The sequence below is a fragment of the Panthera pardus genome, unplaced genomic scaffold (assembly GCF_024362965.1).
Source record: "Panthera pardus isolate Hobbes unplaced genomic scaffold, ASM2436296v1 HiC_scaffold_16, whole genome shotgun sequence".
Classification (NCBI taxonomy): domain Eukaryota; kingdom Metazoa; phylum Chordata; class Mammalia; order Carnivora; family Felidae; genus Panthera; species Panthera pardus.
Window position 1 is genome coordinate 108138083 of NW_026526721.1, and position 22395 is coordinate 108160477.

At 39.9% G+C, this 22395-nt stretch overlaps 1 protein-coding gene and 1 pseudogene across 10 annotated transcripts in view; one reads left to right on the plus strand and one right to left on the minus strand.

The window, feature by feature from the left end:
* Positions 1-22395, plus strand: part of PLCH1 (phospholipase C eta 1) — a 218128-nt gene that overhangs the window by 43869 nt on the left and 151864 nt on the right. Inside the window, exon 1 of one of the 10 annotated variants that reach the window (XM_053903689.1) lies at positions 16860-17340. The exons of the other annotated variants lie outside the window; for them this stretch is intronic. Within the exon in view, the coding sequence (XP_053759664.1) occupies positions 17298-17340 (43 nt within the window). The 5' untranslated portion in view covers positions 16860-17297. Of the gene's footprint in view, positions 1-16859; positions 17341-22395 lie in introns of those variants that run through there. 10 annotated transcript variants of the gene reach the window in all.
* Positions 20097-21947, minus strand: LOC109257825 (40S ribosomal protein S11-like; annotated as a pseudogene).

The window sequence follows — 22395 nt, forward strand, 5'->3', positions numbered from 1 at the left end:
TCACTGATTCCTTATATCTACATTTTTATCTAGGTATATATCTATACCTCTATATCTCTATATATTTATCTTTAAGTGAGTTTGATGCACTAGGAGGGGTGCGAATCAGTAGACTAAAGTTGTATTTTGTTTTTTAAAGTTTATTTATTTTGAGAGAGTGCATGCAAATGCAGGAGGGGCAGAGAGAAAGGTGTCACAGACTATGAGTCTGGAGTTCTCTCTTATCCAGCAAGAGAGCGGATGCAGAATTGAATATGAGAGAGGCTAATGTCTCGGAGGAGACAAGAGCCCCAAATCCTCTCCATATTTTGTTGCGCTCACAAGACATTATCCTTGTGGTGAATGTTAATGAAACAAGATCTTACACACGTGATGAACATGGAGAAAACAAGTTATTACCCACGTGGAGAACATGAAGAAAATAGGATCTTACACACATGAACATGGAGAAAACAATCAGATAGTAATCATTAACTTGCGTATGTAAGAAGCAAAGGGTCTGGGAGGAAAGTGGAGTTTGTGATCAAGGTACATTGGTGTCAGCTGGGAAGTAATTTCTTGTAGGTGGTATAACAAGTTACTCATGATCCCATTACAATATCTCGCTAGCTAACCTCGAGTGCATTCATCCTGTGGTGGTGTCTTTCTGCCCTAAGATTTTCTTCTTACCCATTTATGTAAGTAGAACCTATTTCCCCACATAAAGGGAGAAAGAGAGAATCCCAAGCAGGTTCCACACTGTCAGCCCAGAGTCTGATGTGGGGCTTGAACCCATGAACCGTGAAATCATGACCTGAACCAAAACCAGGAGTTGGATGCTTAACGTATTGAGCCACCCAGGTACCCCGAGGACTAAAGTTGTTGATTGACTGAAACATTGATTGGTAATGATTAGTAAGCTAAATCAGGTATTAGTTTACTGATGTAATTCAGTATGTAATTTTTCTTTATTCTGGGCAAAAGGGATGCTTGAAAATCTTGATTTTTATGCAGAGGCGTTGTGGTGGGGGGGCAAGTGATATGCTCACCTTCATATTTTCTTTCCTAACAGACTTCATATTTTTTTACGTTTATTTTTGAGAGAGAGAGGGGAGAGAGAGAGGGGGGAGAGAGAGAGAGAGCGCGTGAGCATGAGCGGGGAAGGGGCAGAGAGAAGACGGCAGAGGATCCGAAGTGGGGTTTTTGCTGTTAGCACGGAGCCCAGTGCGGGGCTTGAACTGACAAACCATGAGGTCATGACCTGAGCTAAAGTTGGACACTTAACCAACTGAACCACCCAGGTACCCTTACTTCTTACTCTTTTTTAATATCATGTTTTCTTAGTGTCCCGTGATTTGTCTTTATAGCCAATATATCTGTTACATGATACAAAAATGAACCTTTGAGCGTTAACTGATCTCACAATGTTATCCATGGCCTCCTGATGATGAACAGAAATACTTTGGGAAGGTTCCTAAGAAGAATAGGTAACAAAGAACATATAAATAGTATTTTGTTGTGATTAATCCATAATGATTACTACCCAGTTCACAGCAGGATAATTTAAGAATTGATAGAGAAATAAAAATGAAACACAGGAATTAGAGGGAACAGTGCCATCATTTGGAATACATCAGATGTAATCCTGCATATCATTAGAATTGTTTGCCTATCTGCCTTGGTAAAGGGGTACCTAGAGACTTAGAGAAACACATACATTTTTTTGTAGATGGCAAACTTTGTCAGCCCTTGTAGACATCTGTTTCACCCCTAATCTCTCTTCGTGTGAGAAAACTAATGCTGAGGACCCCTGTGTTATTCCTAGAAGTTTCAGAGTGTGAATGAGAAATCTTGGATCACTTGTGTGCTGCCTGATACCTCCTTCTTTGCACATGGGGTTGTATGGTGGACACAGCAATTTGGGGCTAGTGTTAAGATAACTAAATTTAGACCTAGTCAGGAGGAATCCATGGATTCTACATTTGAATAATCTTGGGGCACCATCAGGGAATTTGAGTTAATTCTGAATCAAATTGGTGATGGTGGTTGCTTTACCAGCATTCTCTCTCTTGAGTCTTTCAACAAGACAGTTTTACAGATGAGACTCAGAGAAGTAAACAATTTGCTATCAGACCACATTGTTAGATTATGGTGTTCAAACACAGGTTTGTCAGACTCTTAAATCCTGGGGTTTCTCTACTTTGATACAATGATGTGTTACACAAACTTGTTTCTTTTAAAGCAATTGAGGGTGTGGGTTTGCGTGTTTTAAAAAGGCTTCTAGATCTTTTAGGGGCTACTGAAGAACTCCACAGAGACACCAATGTGAGTTGCCTTTAAGCTGAGAAGAACACTTAGGGAACCAGTGCACGGGGGCTGAGAACTGGTATCGGCTGTAGTGGTCCTTGGGAACATGTTAGAAATGCAGACTCTGAGTTGCACCTGGTACCTACTGATTTGGAATCTGCATTTTAACATGATACCCAGGTGATTTGTATACACTGTAAAGTGTAAACACTTCTCTGAGATCCACTGGGCTTAGGTGTGAACCCTTGAGCATATTCCTACCTCCAAGGAAGAATTGGGAGAGGAAGGGAGTTAGGGGGAAGAGAAGAACTGTTTCCCACCAAATGACACATTTGGATGGTGGAAACTTGTCTGTAAGGGATATAGTTAAAGACAGAGACCCCAAATGCTATCCCAATGCTCAGATTTTCTTTTTAAAAAAATTTTTAAAAGCTTATTTGTTTTGAGAGAGGGAGGGAGAGCGGGGGGGGGGGGGTGGGCAGAGAGAGTTGGAGACAGAATCCCAAGCAGGCTCTACATTGTCAGCACAGAGCCCGATGCAGGAATCGAACTCACAAACCATGAGACCATGACCTGAGCTGAAACCAAGAGTCAGACGCTTAACTGACTAAGCCACCCAGGTTCCCCCACAATGCTCAGATTTTCAAGTGGGAGACATGAAGCTATAAATGCCCAGGTAATTTTCTTTGTAGAATGGACTTAAAAATATGAACCTCCTATGTCTAAACCTAGGAAGGTATAGCTGAGGATATAAGCAATACCCTGGTCTGCAATGATGCATGGCATATCAGAACTAGCAAGGACTTGGGAAACCATCTGATTGAAGGATTCCCAACTGAACCTGTGACTGGGATTCAGGACATTAGTGAAATCATTGAACATTATTCAAAACACGCTATGTATATATGTATACATTTGTGCATCCTTCTATGAACACAGTCCTTAGTTTTTATCATATTTCAAAGTAATCTGTTATAAACCTCCCACTAAAACCACTCTTTTTTTAATAGATAAGAAGGTGACTGGTTCATATTCATACCAACCAGCTATTGGCAGAGTTAATTCTAAATGCCAACCTTCTGCTAATCCAGTTCAACTGGTCTTTATGATCTGAGCTAAGTATTATGAAATGCTATGTGGATTTTCTGCAGGATACCTCTTGTAAATCTCTTCACTTTCTGGTTATGGGAAATGGTTAGCTCTTTACAGCATTGGAATATTGTGACATAAAAGGAATTTTACCTGAAAGCATTTCAAAGCCTCTGTGTATTAGCCAGGTGACTAAGAAGATATTCATTGCAGAGATGCAACAACAGGGCAGAAAGTTCTGGGCATTGGCCCCGTTTGGCCCTTCATTGAGGGCAGCAGGGTTCCATGAGACAGGGCTCTCCCCACCTGGTGGCATCCAAGTGACTTTTGTATCTGTCTTCGTAGCTAATAAATGATTATTAACTCTCTGTGGGGAGCCAGGTGCTGAACTTTACAAATAGAGTAATATAATCCATGTAGCATTTGGATCAAGTAATGATTTCACTATCTGGTAATTTACTATCTGGTAAAGTGTTGACTCCATGAATCCAAAGGACATTTAGAACATTTTTCATTTCTAAGGATAAAGCTTTTAAAGCTGCTGCTCTGTAAAACTGTAGAAGAATGGCCTTTAGTTGTAGAAGTTAACTTGTTAAAGTGGTCCCTCTTTGCATCTACCAAAAAATAATAGAGTGTCCAGATCTTTGTGAATTACGTCAGAGTCCATGAGGATGGTTTTTGAAGGACAAATACTTGGCATCTCAACTTGCAGCCTGTGTTTGAGACCAACTTTCATAGATCTATGCTCCCACTTTAGTTCCTGAGAATCCATCTGGGAAATACTATTTTCATATGCCTCTTATTTTGAATCTTTAATTATATTTTTGATCTCTTGCCTTACCATTTGTCCTAAATTATATAAATCAGTGCAGATGTTTAATATCTGGCAACTGTAGGTACCATGATACTAATATTATAAATTTTTTTCTTGGATACATAACAAGTTCTGCATAAAGCATAGTACTAAATTATTTTTAAATTAGATTAATTTCTATAAAGTGATAAAATGTTATTGGTTTCCTATTTTATCATCTTTAGTATTCATGAAGGAGCAGTTCTTTCCTCTTTTCTCCAAGGTCTTTAACAAAATTAGCCTTTGTAACCATTTTTATGCCAGTTGACTGTGAATGAGGAGGACTAATGAAGCAGAAAATTAAAACACTTCGGATGTTTTAATTTTAATACTAATTATTATTCTGCACTTTACAGTTATTTTTCTCATTGATAAATTTATTGCTTTAAAAAGTATTTCTATCTTTTATAATGTTTTTTTTTCTAGCCACAGAGCTTTATTAAATTTTTGAAATTCTTACTATTTGTATGTATACCTTGTTAAGGAACAAGAATTTTGGTAGCTAAAAATCAAGTTGATTATTGGTAGAAGGCTTAATTGTATATGTTCTCAAGCATTTCACTGCCCATGTGTATGTAGATTTAAAAAAAAAAAATGTTAACCATAGGGGCTCCTGGGTGGCTCAGTTGGTTGAGCATCCAACTCTTGATTTCGGCTCAGGTCATGATCCCAGGGTCTTGGGATCAAACCCCACGTCAGGCTCTGCTCTGAGCCTGCTTAGGATTCTTTCTCTCTCTCTCTCTCTCTCTCTCTCTCTCTCTCTCTCTTTCCTCTGACTCTCTCTCTTTCTAAAATAAAAATAAATTTAAAAAAGTTAAACATAGGCCACTTGAATATATTTTCACCTTTAGGAGAGTATGCATTTTCTTTCTTTTTTTTTTAATGTTTATTCATTTTTGAGAGACAGGGTATGAGTGGGGGAGGGGCAGAGAGGGAGACACACAATCTGAAGCAGGCTCTAGGCTCTAAGCTGTCAGCACAGAGCCCGACATGGGGCTCGCACCCACAAACTGTGAGATCATGACCTGAACTAAAGTCAGATGCTTAACTGACTGAGCCACCCAGGCGCCCCTATTTTTTTTTTTCCATTTTCGATGACTACTTCAGAGTGGTTATACCATAATATTGGTGCTATTTTTTAAGTAAAAAGCCCCATAGTTTTTGTGTGGAATTTTCAGGGCTGGAAAAGACCACAAGGATCTCGAGAAAATCCGCGTCCAGTTTGTGAGATCCTTCTAGAATGAAAGCTGTAGAGAACAGGGAATGTGACTTTAGGGCCTGGCATGTGGGAGATGCCCAGTAAGTGAATGCACTCGTAATCTCCCACATTCTGTCAGTGAGGATCCTGAAGCCTGGGAAGGTCAAATGGTGGGCCTAAGATGAGTTTGCCTGAACTATTAGCAAGTGATAAGAACTAAGGCCCTGTTCAGTGTGGTGCAGGGTGTGGTACACACCATGTGCTACTGTTCGCCCATATTCACACGATTCTTGGTCTCATGCTAAATGGAGGCAGCTTGCTGGTTCCCAAGTGCTGGTATAACTATCAACCATCTGTCCCTGCCCCGGGTCCTTATTCCCCAAGCTAGTTTGAGCACAGGATGTTGCTTCCTTTCTGCTTCCTGCCTTAAATGTTTGTTGACCTAAGTTCTATGCTGGAATTCTGCAGTTAACAAAGTTGAAATGGCCCCTGTCTGTATAGAGCTTACAGCCTTGCCTCTCCTTTGCTGTTGCTCTCTTCCTCCCTCTCCACTCCCCCCAAGCTCACGTGGGAACTTTATGTTATGGAAGCTTTTTCTTTGGAAGTAATTGGCTCCTCAAGAATTGATGTTGCAAGAATAAGAATACAACAAAGAAACTTCATTTGTGTTTACCCAGATTTACTTACTGATAACTTGTTTTTAATTTTTAAAAAAATATTTATTTTTGAGAGAGAGATACAGAGACAGAGTATGAGTGGGCAAGGGCCAGAGAGAGAGGGAGACACAGAATCTGAAGCAGGTTCCAAGCTGTCAGCACAGAGCCTGACGCAGGGCATGAACTCACAAACCGCGAGATCATGACCTGAGCTGAAGTTGGACTCTTAACCGACTGAGCCACCCAGGTGCCCTACTTACTGGTGCCCTACTATTTACTGTTAACTTTAACACCATTTGCTTTATCAATGCAAACTTGTACACTCACTCTCTACACACATACACGCACACACACAAATTATTTTTTATGAATAATTTGAAAATAAGTTCGATACCTCATGGTCTGCCCCTAAATACCTCAGTATATACGTCCTAAGAATGGGGATATTACCTTTTATAATCATGGCACGATTATCAACTTAAGTTAATTTAAAATTGGTAAGGCCCTTTAAATGTTTTTTTAGGTCCTTTATTTTTGAAAGTTTTTTGTTTTTAAATCTGATCTCTATAGGGAAACAGACCTGGGGAAGGACACTAACAAACATAGAGAAAATGCTATGGCATCATAAAAACTACTAAATGGGGCACCTGAGTGGCTCAGTTCGTTGAGTGACACAGACTTCGGCTCAGGTCATGATGTCGCGGTTTGTGAGTTCAAGCTCCACATACAGCTTGCTGCTGTCAGTGCAGAGCCCACTTTGGATCTTCTGTCCGTCACTCTCTCTCTGCCCCTCCCCTGCTTGTGCACTCACAAAAATAAATAAAAGATTTAACAAAAAATCTTAAAACAACAACAACAACAACTAAGTTCTCAGGGTTGGGCTGGCCCGAGGTGTGTGTGACGGGTACTTGCTTTAATGCTTTACCATTGCCATCTTGAAATTCTTTATTTTTTTTAAAATTAAGTTTATTGGGGCGCCTGGGTGGCTCAGTCAGTTAAGCGTCCGACTTTAACTCAGGTCACGATCTCGCGGTCCGTGAGTTCAAGACCGGGCTCTGGGCTGATGGCTCGGAGCCTGGAACCTGTTTCAGATTCTGTGTCTCCCTCTCTCTCTGCCCCTCCCCCGTTCATGCTCTCTCTCTGTCTCAAAAATAAATAAACGTTAAAAAAAAATTAAGTTTATTTATTTATTTTGAGAGAGAGAGAGAGAGAGACAGACAGACAGACAGAGAGCACGAGCAGGGGAGGGGCAGAGAGAGGGAGAGAGAAGATCCCAAGCAGGATCTACACTGCTGGCACAGAGCCTGACATGGGACTTGAACTCACGAACTGTGAAGATCATGACCTGAGCTGAAACCAAGAGTCGGTGGCTTAACCAACTGAGCCACCCAGGTGCCCTGTTAAAATTCTTTATTTTTGAACAAAGGCCCATGTTTTCAGTTTGTACTGGACCCAGAGATTATGTAGCTGGTCCTGCTTAGAGGACTTTTATACTGGGCTAGGAACTTCTGAATCTGATACCGTAGGTACTGTTGTAGATACGGAAACTGAGGCTTAGGGGAATTTAAAATAATTTGGCTCAGGTTGCTGAGCTAGCTGGTGGGAACAAGATTTGAACTTGTGTCGTTTTGATTCCATATCTGATAGCTGTCACATAGTTTTCAACTACTCCGTGCCCCTAACTCTCGCCCCACTGTGCTTAATTTCTTTTGGTTTGGAACTCCCTTTCTCCTTTTCTCCTAAGGATCTCTACCTTCTTTTGGTACCATAGGCTGTTTCTCTCTCTCATCCTAAATCTCTGGGCTAATGTGTTTACTAGAAGGCCATTTGGGAAACTTTAATAAGTTGATAATAATTTTTGTGTCAAGGGAACAGCCCATGAGTAGTTTCCATCTTCATCTTCTCTCAGATTTATAGAGAAAAGACTTCCTGTGGTCGTTCCCTCATTCAGCCTTAACATATACTCCTATTGCAGTAACTGGTTTTCTTCATGCTCCCCAGTTTTGGATTCCTCCCATCATCCTTTGGGGTCTGAGGTCCTGCTTTATTCCCATAGTCTTCCTGGGAGTTGGACAGCTTTCTGGAATCTGAGCTTCTGTGTTCAGGTGGGTCTCCCTGCTCTCAGACCTCCTTGGTGCCCACAACTGGCCTGACGCACTCTAGGCCCCGGGAGTGCATCTGTAGACAGGAAATTTACTGTTCCTTTTTTTGGAGTTTGTGTTGTAGTCCTCCCTGTGGCTATGTCCCACCTACATAGGATGGCTATTAGGCAGAAAAAAGATCAATAAGCCAGGATTGTTGTTGGGGGAAATAATAGAAGAGGAAAGAAAGGCTGAAGAAATGACATTCCTTCACCCAGGGAAGAGAGACTGGAAAGGAATACGTGGGAAATGCACTGTTGAAGGTGTGGAGGATGACCATATTCTGTCTCATCAAGAAAGCAACAAAGGGGTCGACTTTTCAATTCTGTAGAGTAATTTAGGTTAGGAATTTAGACTGTTGTGATAATGTTTGCATTGTGACATATTGAAAATTGTTACCAGAGAAGTCAGTACAATCCTTTTCCTTGGTTTTCTTCCAGAAAGAGGGCCGGGGTCTCTCTGCCTCGGTCTTTTAAGGTCATCCTTGCCCTGAAGGTCATCTTTTGTTGTTAAAATATCCTTCCCAGACACTATGGGATTAGAGTTTCAGAGGAGTGCATCTTCTTCCTGTCCTTTAGGGTGCTTATGGCCATTCAGTTCTCCCTGAAACCTGCTTCCTGTTCTCAAGAGCGTCTCTGGTCAGCTGCACAGAGGCAAAAACAGCTCTGAAGCAGGCTGGGGCTGGGGTCAGCTGGCTGTGCAGAATGAACCTTGCAGTTTGGTCCCTACTTAACCAGGCCTTGGCTTTGGGTGGCCTGTGACACTTTCCAGAGATGTGGCTGCTGTCTGTTTGGCCTGAGCTGTTGGGACTACTGACTGCATTCAGGGGTATGAGTTGCTCTCCACTCTGTACTCAGAAGAGCTTTGCTTAGAGGGAGGTCATTTAATAATCTAGAATCTCCTTCTCCCCTTTCCCTCACTCCTTTCTCCTACGGTTATCTTTGTGTTTGCACTCCTCATGGGACCAAGCTGTATAGGTAGTGTTCTGGGGTTCAGTATTAACGGATAAGGGGGTTTGCATTATGATGACCACATGTGCCTCCCATTTGAATGCACATATTATAATCCCTCTTTGACTGTAAGCCAAGCCATGCCTGGGCAGATAATATCATTTACTTTTTATTAAACTCAGAGATGTCAGATTAAGGCATGTAAAACGTCCTCTACTAAAATATCAGATAGGCACAAGCATGGTTATTATATAAGCAAATGGTCCTGCTTTGGCTGGAGTGCTGGAGAGTACAAGTACCTCGGGTTAATTCTGGACTCTTACACTCCATCTGTCCAGTCTCTCCTCCCAAGGGGGGAGGTAAAGGGGCTTCTCTGTTCAGTGATACACATGTCTCCTGAGTGCTGTGGGGGAGTTTGAATGTGTCACTACTTAAGTTTTGAGAATTTAATTAAAGCTTCAGCCCCAGGAGAAGATACTTGTTTTAATATATGTCACTGTCAACAACTATTAGAGATTCCCATGTGCCTACCTATCTCTGGTTAATTCCCCTCTCTTGATGTTATAATTAACACTGATCAGAACTGATGGTAGATATCTAAACAATTGATGCTGACTTTATAAAGTCTAGGTACCTTTATTTATATCTAGATATGAATTCATGAAACTCAAGTGTCAGTTTTCACATTTTCCATGTCTCTACCAAAAGCATTTCAAGCGCCTTAAGTGTTCACTGGCTGCAAGCTCCTGGGTTTCTTACAGGGCCTGTGTACAAAAACTTGCTCGTGAGGTCTCAGTTATTTGTGGATAGCTCAAACTGAAATCAAGCTCTGAGCCTATCAAGGATTTTATTTTGAATTATATTGGCATCTTCATGAAACTGATAGTGATGTGTCTGTACATTTTTATGCTAACCTATAAAATTTAAAGTGACATGACCAATAGTCATCTTTCAAAAAAATGAGAATGTTAATTTTAACTCCAAGAGTCTTGAGAGAGAGATCAATAAATCATCAAGGAAACATCATTTCAAAGAGGCAGTGGGGCCAAAGGGTGGCTCATCTCTGTCCTGTGGAACATAGCAATATTAAATGTGGGTAATACTTAGTTTGTTTTGGGATTCATACGTTTAAAAATGTGTAGCAATTACTGCCCACTGATGCACATCAGGTATTTAATGAAGGAGAAATCCAAACTGGTTTATTTGACAAGCATGTGTGATCTATAGGACATGTTCCATATCATTAGAATACGTAGTTCTCTGTCTCCAGTGATGAATAAACAGCCATGGTAAGCCTGCTGCCTAAATAGAATCCTTGTTTCTGCCATTCTCAGCATAGTTTAACAGTCATTGGATAGAAACCTGTGTTCCTCCAGATCTTGCTTGGCTCTCAGATGACATTTTTGTAGTGCACTGGGTTTACAGTTCTGGTTATACTCTATTGTCTAGCAGTTATTTCTTGCTGGCAGTAATGTTAAGGGTGTATACACGATATGGGGGAAGAACCCTGTGTTTGGATTGGAAAGTCCAGTTTCAGGTATTCCCTCCCACCCTGCTGTTACTTTTGTGATCTTGGGCAAGTCATGAAGAGTCTCTGAGGCTCAGCTTCCACATCTGTAAGGCAAGATGATCCTGGTGCCTCTCCCACTTCATATAGTTGTTGCCAGGTTCACTGAGGCATCTGTTCCTTAAAGGGCTTTGTAAGGGATAGAATGGAAAGCACCACACAGGAGTGGCAAGGTTATCATGATTCCTGCCACTGAGCGTTTAAGGACATTACATACCTCTTTGTGGAGCACCTTAACTTTTTCTTTGAAGATGAACTCATAGTAACATTCTGTTTTGTTCCATGGCACTTGATGCAAAAGCTCTAGCAGTTTTCTGGGATAGTCCTGACAGGAGTTTCTGAGCTTCATGTAATAGTGATCTCCTTAAATGCATTGGTGATGAATAGGTCATGGGTGTGTGCTGTGCTGGTTTGAGTGGATATAGGATCCCTACTCTTTTTAATCCATGTAACTTTCCTTAGTTGAGTCCATTGTAAATATAAACCAAGAGCAGATTTCCAGTGCTATCCCATAGATTAATAGACCCTCAGGGGCAAAGATCTCTACCCTTCAGTTAGCTGCTCTTCTTTGATGTCTGTGATTTGCATAGACTGACTAATTGGATGGCGCTGCCCCTACTTGAGAGCCAGGTATTTCCTAAGAGAGCTAGTAAGTACAGATGGTCTGGAGTGGTCAGGGGATTTTGTTGAAGGACTGGTGCCCAGTGTCCCCAGAATGACCTGAGCCAGCTTGGGGTGAAGAAGGGAGGCTCAGGCAGAATAATGCCGCAGTGGAGCATCCCCCTGACTTACTGAAGCAAATGTGCTCGCTCATCCTGGTAGCATGGATCTCCCTGGAGCATCCATTTGGGGGTATCCTGAAATCTAGCTCTTTGAATTGGTATGTATGTGTAGGATTCTTGTTGGGGTTTCATCTGTTTGTGTAGTTATATGGGTGATTTTGCTACATTATATTGAGGATTTGGGGCTCCCTGTGTAGTTGAGCGCACAGTGAGATTTCATAAAAGGAATTAAGCTCTAATAGTTCTATGTGCTGCTGTACAAGGCTTTCAGATGAAAAAATAGATCGCAGGATCTCTGTACTGTCTTATGTGGTGAAGAGCATTGGTCCTGAATACAGGCTGTGGAGATTCAGATCTCAGGTCTATGACTCATTTGCTGGGCCAGCTCAAGGAAGTGACTTGACTTCTCTCTGCCTCAGTTTCCACATCTGAAACTAGAGAAAGGATTATACTTAATTCACTTATACAGGCATTGTAAGGATGAAATAAGGCATATGCAATGCTAGGAGCAGTGTCTGAAATATAGTCAGTGCTCCATAAATGTCAGTAATTCTCAAAGACATTTCTTCATTGTTTCAATACACCAGTGGGAAGGGATTATTTCTTCCCTAGTTGAGTATTACTAAACTGGCTGTACTCTAAAAAATGTCATTTTGTTTCCTGAACAAAAGAAGTAAATGCTAGTTCTAAAATATTAAAATGTAGTTAAACTTCAGAAGAAAATAAAAATACCTAGAGACATCATTGTTAATCTTTTTCATATATTTTTCTAGTCCTCCATTCTGTGTTTATATACACGTTTTACATAATGAAAATCGTATATTTAGTTTGTATCTTTTTTCTTTTTTAAAAATTTTATTTATCTTAGAGAGAGTGTGTGAGTGTGAGCAGGGGAGGGGCAGAGAGAGAGAGAGAGAGAGAGAGAGAGAGAGAGAGACAGAGAGAGAGAGAGAGAGAGAATTCTAAGCATGCTCTGCACTGACAGCGTGGAGCCTGACATAGGGCTGGAACTCCCGAACCATGAGACCATGACCTGAGCCATAATCAAGAATTGGATGCTTAGCCGACTGAGCCACCCAGGTGCCCCTCCTTTTTTCATATAGTATGTCAGACATTCTTCAGGTAATGCAATGTCTGGAACACTGTTAATGGCTAGATAGAATTCTAAAATATGAATGTATATTTTAGTAATCGTTCTCTTGTTGATAGGCATTTAGATTGACAGTTATTTTTATAACTAATACTAATGAAATATCCTTGTACATAGATTTTTATATTTCTCATAGCTTTATGATAACTTTCTAGCAGTAATGATTATTGACTAAAATAAATATAAACATTTCTATGACTCTTGTTGCATATTGCCTCCTGACTTTGCAATAAGTTTGTTAAAATTTATACTCTTAAAAAAATTTTTTTTAACATTTACTCATTTTTTGAGAGACAGAGAGCACAAGCAGGGGAGGGGCAGAGAGAGGGGGAGACACAGAATCCGAAGCAGGCTCGAGTCTCTGAGCTGTCAGCACAGAGCCCGACATGGGGCTCGAACCCATGAAACGCGAGATCATGACCTGAGCCAAAGTCAGACGCCCAACCGATTGAGCCACCCAGCCTCCCCAAAATTTATGCTCTTAACTTACAGTTTATCAGCAGTGTGTGAAAGTTCCTGTGAAATCAACCCTTCACTAAGTTACCTTGGTGCTTTGAGAGTAAAGGACAGGTTCTGTGCAAGGATGTGGCTCGGTACCACCCAGAGGCTCTTTCACTGTGAAGTTACCACTGAGTTCCACTTGCTTTTGTACTACTTTGAATGCACATAAAACTTAAAAAACATAAAAAATTGCATGGCTAATTTGAAATGATGGTTTTCCAGATGATTTTACTTACTAAGCATCTCTGTGTTCCTAAGCCAGAGGCCCTAACAGCTTCTGACAATGAGGAACATTCTCTAATTGGGAGAGTGAAGAATTCTGAACTTAGGCCTGAAATCTTTAGATGGTTTTCATCTGGCCTGAAACATGGAGCCGGTGGACAGGGCCTGACCTAGAGTTAGCTTGGGTTCGAATTCTGGTTCTAGCACAGCTGTATGATCTTGGGCATCTTGTCCAACTTGAATCTGTCTCCTTACCTAAATTTAAAATAAGAATACTAATAGATCTCCTTGCAGAATTTTCATGAAGATTAGAGAAGGTAATGTTTATGGTGTTTGGTAAATGGTAGCTTTTATAATAATGGCCTCACGAAGTGATGTGGCTCCCATGTTTGGTGTCAGTAGGCTTTCTAATTGGACTTGGGAGTCTTGAGGCAGCAATATATGCCATGCTTTTGCCCTGAGTTGGTCTCAATTTGGAATTATGTGGCTGGTGAGATTGAGGTGTGTGTGGAGACAGTATAGTGTACAACCTCTTTAGCATGTGACTCAATTAAATAAAGTTATATCCACCCAGTGATTGGAGTGGCCATTCACTTAACTTCTGGATATTGCATACTTATTTGTCCAAGTACGGGGAGTTGGCTCTTGGCCTATACTAGCTCATTTACCCTTCAGAAATACCCTATGAGGTGGGTGCTACAGGCTCCACATGAGGATATTTTAGTCTCAGAGAGGCCCCCTCAGTTGGGTTGTCAGATTTAACAAATAAAAATACAGGAAATTTTGCATGGGACATACTTATACTAAAAAATTTTTTGTTGTTTATTCAAAATTTGAATTTAACTAGGTGTTCTGTTTTACCTGGCCACCCCACCCGTAACTCCGCAAGGTCATGAAAGCTGGGACTCAGATTTTCCTCCATCTGACTCTGAAGCCCATGCTGTAGCCTGTTACTCTGTGATGTTTCTGTAAGAAATCTGAAGTAGAACTCAGGTGTGAAAGGTGAGGAAAATGTCGTCAGATGGGGCTTAAAGTCGTTCACTCATTGTAAATTGAGAAGCTGAACTCGGAGACACTTTTCTTTTTCACTTGATTGGTGGAAGAGAATTTCCTATTAGGTCTAATGACTAGAAATTGGAGACATCTAATGAGGTACCTATTTTGTATGCCAACTGCTGTGCTGGAACTAATCTGGAAAAGGCCCAGTCTTTTCAAATGAGAATTTCAGGTAAGAAGTTAAGAATTCTAAAGCTGTATGGTTCTTGCGGTGATCCGGTCAAAGGAAACATCACCACCCCTTAAAGCCTGTTGACGTCGACTTTATACATGACCTTCTGCTGGGAGAACTCTGGGGAGTAACTAGGGGGCGATGTGTTAGTCATCCAGTGTCTCTGCCAACCCTAGAATAGGTGTTTCAAAGGAGTCTTTCAAACGGGCTGCATAGAGAATTATTTGCTGCTGCTGAAGAATTGGATATTTAATAAGGTGTAGATATTTCTGAACTCTAAAAAATCCTTGAGTTTTCCTTGGTGGTCAAATGCATACTCATGGGCCATGCCTGTTTTCTAAAAGCTCCCCCGCCTGCTCTGTGGAGCTGCTGAGTGCTCACCATCCCATTCAGGATAAACCTGAGGCACTGCCCATCGCTGTGGTGGTGGGCTTCATGTTTGAGCCTTTCTAGGGAGGAGCCTGGGGAGCTTTGAGGGCTAGAGGGCCAGAAGCATGAAGAACCTATTGGGAGAAAACTCCCTATGGATGAGGAGGGGGAGGAGCAGTTTGCCCCCTTCCTCTCTCCTGACCCTACCTTGTGTTAGCATCACAAGATTGTGGTGGGGAATCTTTGGAAGGGAAAGGGAAGGGAGATTTTTCCCAGCCTCCCTTGGGAGCACTTTGGCCTCCATCTCTTTCCCGGACGCAGTGAGAGATTGACCGAAAGATGCCTTTTGCTTTTCAGGTGGCTTTGGTTCTGATAAGTCACAGGAATTAGAAATCCATCACTTTGCACAAATTTTGTGTTATGGGAACACTGTTGTCTTTTTGTATAAGATTATCTGGCAGTATTAAACGTTTGAATTTAACAGGAGTGGGAATTTCTGAGATACCTCAAATTTGGGGGTACCACTCTACTTTCAAAGTACTGGTTCATTAAGACTAAACAGTGAACCCCACTGCATTTCTGTGTTGATGTAAAGGATTTCAAGACTAATAACCATAGTATGATAATAATAATCATCATAATATAAAATAATTGATTCTAAGCACTTTATGTGTATTAAATTCCTGCAATAACATTTGAAATGGGAACTATTATTATGCCTATTGTGCAAATAAAGAAATCGAGGAGCAGACCATTTAAATAACTTGCCCATGGTCACACAGATGGTTGGTGGCAGAGTCAGGATTTGAACCCAGGCAGATGGGCTCCTAGACTCTTAACTGCTATTTTGGGTAGGTGTGTATGTCTCTCTCTCTCTCTTTCTGTGTATATCAGATGCAGTCTTGCAAGAAGGATCTCCTAATTATATGTACTTGCACATACATCTTTGACATTCAGATTTCTCAGAGTGTTTAAGAGTAAACAGTGGGGTTTGCAAATTGGGTGAGGGGCAATTCAGTTGGGAAACAGGTGAATAGGAATGGAGTAGAGCTTGATGCCTCTGAGGAGAGGGATGGGTTAGTGATCTGGGCTATGTGGTCCTAATGGGAGTGGAGTAGAGGGGTTGATGCTGGCATGTACAGAATGGGTGGTAATGGGAGTCTCAGGGGCACAGCTGAAGCTGGAGAGAAGAAAATGCCAAGAGGCCCTGATAGTAGAGAATTCTGGAGTAAGGGAGTTAATGCTCGGATGGAGAGACCTAGTTAGAGCTTTTAAATGCAAGACTACAGTAAATTGCTTTGTGAAAGACCTGCCTGCCTGTTTTGTTTGTCTGTCTACCTATCTCTGTGAAGAAGTTGATTAAAACATACAAATAATTCTTATGTATATTTTAGGGAAAATTGTACTTTAATAATATGCTTGTTCATTCACTAAAAACTGGCTTTCTCAGACCCATTCTTGCTACTTCCCTTACCCACAGGCATGTGATTTTTACCTGAGAAGTAGCCTTTACTGCCAAGTATTTTGAAACTGTCACCTCGTTCAATCTAAGTTGGAAACATTCCAGTCTTTTCTATAATCATTGCTACGTTTGTGTGTGGAATAAGGACAAAAATCAAGGAAAAGCTTCAATGCTGTCAATAATATGTGCTCACCCTGACTGGCACAAAAGTAGTGTACAGTGTAGAGGACCACAGATAGCTTATTTTTTAATGGCTTGGTTTTGCCTCCAATGGAGTGATGTTTGCTTCCGAGAGTGTGCGTGTCTGTGTGTGTGCTTCTGTGTGTTTCTCTGTGTGTGTGCATGTTCATTTTCTGCATTCAGCCTGCGTCACTACCATGGTAATCAGTGTTTCTCAATGGCCTCTGTAGGTGAGGAGGGTTTCTTTGATGGTTAAAGACCTACACTTCCCAGACATTAAATGTGCATAATGCCTGGAGGGTTTTAAGCCCTGCACTAAGCATGCATGTCTCATACCCAAAGTAGCCACAGCGCCTGCATTCCCACAATAGCGGCAGCCCTGAGCAGATGCTTCCAGTGTTCTTAGCTGGCTGTGCTTTTCAGTTTGGGACAAAGTTCTATAATCATATCTCATGGATTTATTTTCTCCACACTGTAAAGCCTGGATTGTGAAGATCTCCTCATGCCATAAAGGGCAGAATGAGCCAAGTTCCTGGGGCTGCTGAGGATTTCTTTGCCTTTTTTTTTTCTTTTCCTTTTTGGAGATGTGTATCAGAAAAAGGCTTTGCCTTTAGAGAGAAATTTTACTGCTCTTGCCAATAATGTATAACAATATTAAATTTAATGGCAGACCTTGAAGTGTATAAAAACTTGAGTCCAGAAAAAGGTAAGAGTCATACTACTAATTTTAAGGTAAGTGTAATAGTCCTAGTAAAAGATGGTAAATATTTCTTATTTTATATTATGTTTAATTAAGTTTAAATATTTATTTGAACTCTTGACAACATATTTGAGGTATTCTATTTCGATATGAGATGAAAAGGTAAAGTATTTTTGATCAGGCAAAGTGTTTTTTTCTTGCCAATGTGTACTTTTTGTAACAGTAGAATTTGCATGCTGATGAACTGGGGGTACATTGTAATAAAGTGGTCAGTGACAAAATCATTTGTATTCTTAGGTTACAAGTCAAGGATATAGATGTGCTTGAAAATTTTATTTGCCTGACACTTAGGAATAGTGAGTTTTAATTTTAACATTCCAAGTCTTATTCAGTTTGAAAATGACTAAAGCTGTATTTTAACTTTTTACAATAATCTGGACAGAATCATTCCCAATTTGTATCAATTAAAGATGGTCATGGATAGTGAAAATAATTAGCTTTATAAAATGACATGGTATAAGTACTCAGCATAGATAAAATGGAGGCAGAATCCATGTATCATGTTCTTAGAGTCTGTCAGCTCCTGTAGCATGAGAGAAACATTTGAAAGTGTGAGTTAGGAGATCAGAAATTTAAAATAGATGGACACTGTTCTTGAATTATAAGAAATATTCCTGCCTGTTCAGACAGAATAAATGACATGTCAAGAAATGTCTTCTAAACTTGTCTTCAAACTGAAATTCGTCTGTCATTTCAGATTATTCATGTGTGTCTACTCAAATGTGACTTTATCATGCCAGTGCGCTGAGAGCCTGTCTTGAGATTGTTGCTAGTTCATGGTATCAACTTCAGTGTGTCATGTTCACAGTAACCAGCGTTGATGCTTCCTTTTTATTCAAAATATAGATCATGGATGAGATTTCTGAGCATGACCGAGTTTTCTAAGCCTTGGAAGGATCTTTTATATAGAAATAGGTTAGGGTTTGGGGATTTGGTTAACTCAACATGCAGTTTGTCAGAAGGATTTTCCATTTAGAGTTTTGTCTTAATATGTTTGGCAACTCTTTCGTATGCTGAATATAGGAGTAAGTTGAAATGCACAGCATACTGTCAAGTTTCTCTTGCTTTGCACATCAGGGAAGTAATGATGAAAATGACTTCCATTACTTTGACCATATAAGTGATCTTTAAGACTGAATTAAAGTTAAAATGAAACAGTATGGACATTTGCAATGAGTTTTTCTAGTCATATATATAAGGTAGATGAATTTAAGGTGTCTTGTTTCAGGGTAGATATTTTCATATACAGATGGTCTTACCAGAGATTTTTTTCATGAGCATATATTTCATATGTTACTTAACACATTTTCAATTATTCAGGTTAATGATTCATTTTGCTGAGTGAAAAAATTTTTCTCTACTGACTGCCTATCTTGGTATTAATCTTACTGAATAGCAAGACTATTTTTAAAGAAATCTTTCTTCTGAATTCCAGAACAGTTTTAAATGATATATCGTAGATTAAAGAGATCAATTCATTTTCATAGTGTGTTAAAATTAGTAGATTCTAATTTTCACCAAACCTGAGTTGTATTTATTATTAAACGATGTTAGTGGAAGTTGTTTCAAATGATGGGGATATAAGGTTGAAAAATGTTCTTTGAGAGCCAGAAAGACCAGAGAGAAGAAACCTGAGTTTTGATGCCATATCTGTAGTGTTAAAACTGTGTTAAGTGTCAAACTCATGCTTGCTCCTATATTGTGTGTATTTATGCATATACTTAGGGAAATACTATTAGCCTCAAAATTTAGTATAACATAATAAGTCTCTGAGTTGGAAGTTATCTCAGTGATTCTTACTACATTCAATATACTGTAAGATACTTGAATTGCAACATAAAAACAGAAGTCAGAAGAAGCTTTAGGCATATAAGGCAAGCGTTTTTATAATCTTGTATGTCTATGAACCCCAACTTCCTTTTTAGCAACTAGAGATAATACTACTTCTTACTTCATAAGGTTATTATAAGAATTACTGGTATAATGCCTCTGAAAGCATTTGGAAGATGGAAGGACCACAGAAATATAAAATGACATAAATATAGAAATAAGGGTAATGCACATTTTATCTACTTTAATTGAAGAGAAATTTTATTTGTTCTGGAGTGCAAATAAAAAACACTTTGACCTAGAACCTTGGTAGCATCTGCCACTAATTTTCCCTTTGGCTTAGTATAACCTACATGGCAGCAGGGTGCACACTGTGTATTGAATACCTTATGCTGATGTCAATGTAGGAATGAGTCCTAGATTTCTAGAGCAGGAAGAAACCATAGCAATCTTACTCTTTTAAGGAGGAAAAAACAAAAACAAAACAACCAGGCTGTACATTTTCCTCTGTGACATGAAGTAGATCTGTGGCTGGAATTGAGCCCTCTTATTCCCAGGTGATGATGGCTGGACCTACTCTTTTTAATCATACAGATTTTTGCTTTTAGAAGATGCTAAGCATTTTAGATACTTGTGATTTCTCTCTTTATGTCATTTGAATTCTTTGTACAAGGGAGGGGAAAACTACTTTGTACAAGGGAGGGGAGTTTCTATTGGAATCCATAACTGCTACTAGTTAATTGGTACAATCAAAGATATATTGAATGCTTTATGTACAAAATGCTGGTAGGGGATATGAAAGTAAATAAAAGTATTAACCTTTTTTTCAGTAATTCATAGTATATTGCAAAGACATGCTTATATCAATGTAATTATGGTAGCACTGTAATAGAGGAATATATTCCAGTGGTAGCTTGAGCATAGAGAAGTAAGCGAAGGATTTCTGGAGGTTGAAACATTTGACTAAGCTTTGAAGAATAAGAAGGATTATATCTGGTAGATAAGCAAGGATTGAAGATGAAGAAGTAGGCCAGGGCCAGGTGTTATACTAAAGACCTCATAATCCAAGCTAAGAAATTTGAACATTATCCTCCTTCTCTCACCCCCCACTCCAAAGGAGAAGGTTTTAAGCGGGGGAGAGATTAATCTGATTTGAATTTCAGAAAGATCTCTCTGACAACAGTTTAGAGACTGAGGGGATTGATGAAGCTAGAGCAAGGGAGACCAGAAGGCTCTTGCAGTAAATAGGTGAGAACACAATGGTCCCAAGTTTCTTAGCTTAGATCTTTCATGAGAAAACACGGGACTCTGAAGTCTACATTGCTGTCCTTTGCCCCTGATCAAAGCTGCTCTAGAATTCACCCTGCTTCTTCCTTCCACATTTTATCCGATCACTGTCTTGCAATTGGAATATATTAGCTACAAGTAGGTAATATTACCTGATGTGAAATTTAACATTTCCGCTCCAAGTTTCTGACCTTTTGTCTATTAGTATTGTGCCTGATTATGTACCTGTATTTCTTTTACAGAGAACAGAAAATATTTTTCCCAGGAAGCTCAGAGAACCCCAACTCAACCTTTTGTTTTCGGTTACAAGACATTGATTTGAATGTTGTCACGAAGCTTGCATAATCAGCTCAAATATAACATTAGAGTAGGGAGGTCAGTGATCATTTCTTGGTATTTAACTTTGTTAAAAATTATGATTTCCCTATTTCACAAAAAGGGTAAAGCTTATGATACTGTGTACTTTATTCTATTCCATAGATCAATTAGTCTAGTTCTGAACTATCTAGTAGGGCAAGTTCTTTATCATTGTTCTCATTCAAATTTTTTTCTCTTTTCATGTGTTTTTTTGTTCTAGATGATTTTAGAAATAGCCTGGAATGTCCCCAAAGTAATTCTGTTAGGATTTTTTTTAATTGGAATTGCGTTGCATTTATGGAATAACTGAGGAGAATCACCAACTTTAAGACACGGAGTTTTGCCTTTGAGGAACAAAGTAGGACTCACCAAATTTTAAGTCTTTTTTCACGTCGATGAGGATTAAGAGTTTTCTTCATGTAGCTTGTTTACATGTCTTGTTAGGTTTATTCTTGTGGTTTCAGTTGGTATTAGGAATAGATTTTTTTCAGTTACCTTTCTTTCTTTCTTTCTTTCTTTCTTTCTTTCTTTCTTTCTTTCTCTCTTTCTTTTTCTGGGAAAATAACTTTATTTGGGGGTGTGGGGTGTGGGCAGATGTATAGTCCCAGAATTTCTAGAATTGCTTCTTGGTGCCAGTGGCCTTCATGACTTTGAGCATGTTGAAGTGCACACTCTTGCTCAAGGACTAGCACTCGCCCACTGTGACAGTGTCACCATTCTGAACATCCCTGAATCGGGGACAGGTACACAGACATGTTCTTGTGTTTCTTAAAGCAGCTGTACTGTCAGATGTAGTGGAGGTAGTCTCAGGGGATGACGGTGGCCCTCTGCATCTTCATCTTGGTCACCACGTCAGACAGAATCTGCCCTCAGATGGCATTACCAGTAAAGGGGCATTTCTTGTCAATGTAGGTAACTTCAGTGGCCTCCTTGGGAGTCTTGAAGCCCAGACCCATGTTTTTATAGTACCACGGGAACTTCTACTTGCCAGTTTCTCCAAGCAGGATTTTCCTCTTATTTTGAAAGGTGGTTGACTGTTTTTGGTAGGCACGCTCCATCTGAATGTCCACCATGTTCTGAGAAGAGAGTTACATTTTCTTATGTTTAAGAACAGTTGAAAATCTTTCAAAAATTTTTTTAATGTTTATTCATTTTTGAGAGACAGAGAGAGACAGAGCATAAGTGGGGAAGGGGCAGAGAGAGGGAGACACAGAATCTGAAGCAGGCTCCAGGTTCTGAGCTGTCAGCACAGAGCCCAGTACGGGGCTCGAACTCCTGAACTGCGAGATCATGACCTGAGCTGAAGTCAGACGCTCAACTGACAACCACCCAGGTGCCCCAAGAGCAGTTGAAAATCTTAAACACAGTAGTATGAAAGAACTAGTACAAGAAGTATGATTTTATCTCTTAGCCCTCTTCACTTCTTTCCTAAATAAATTACTTTTAACTCTTACTATCCTTTTTGTAGGGTTTTAGTGTTCCTTTCATATCTCTATATGATGTACTTACTCTACTACCTATTGATTT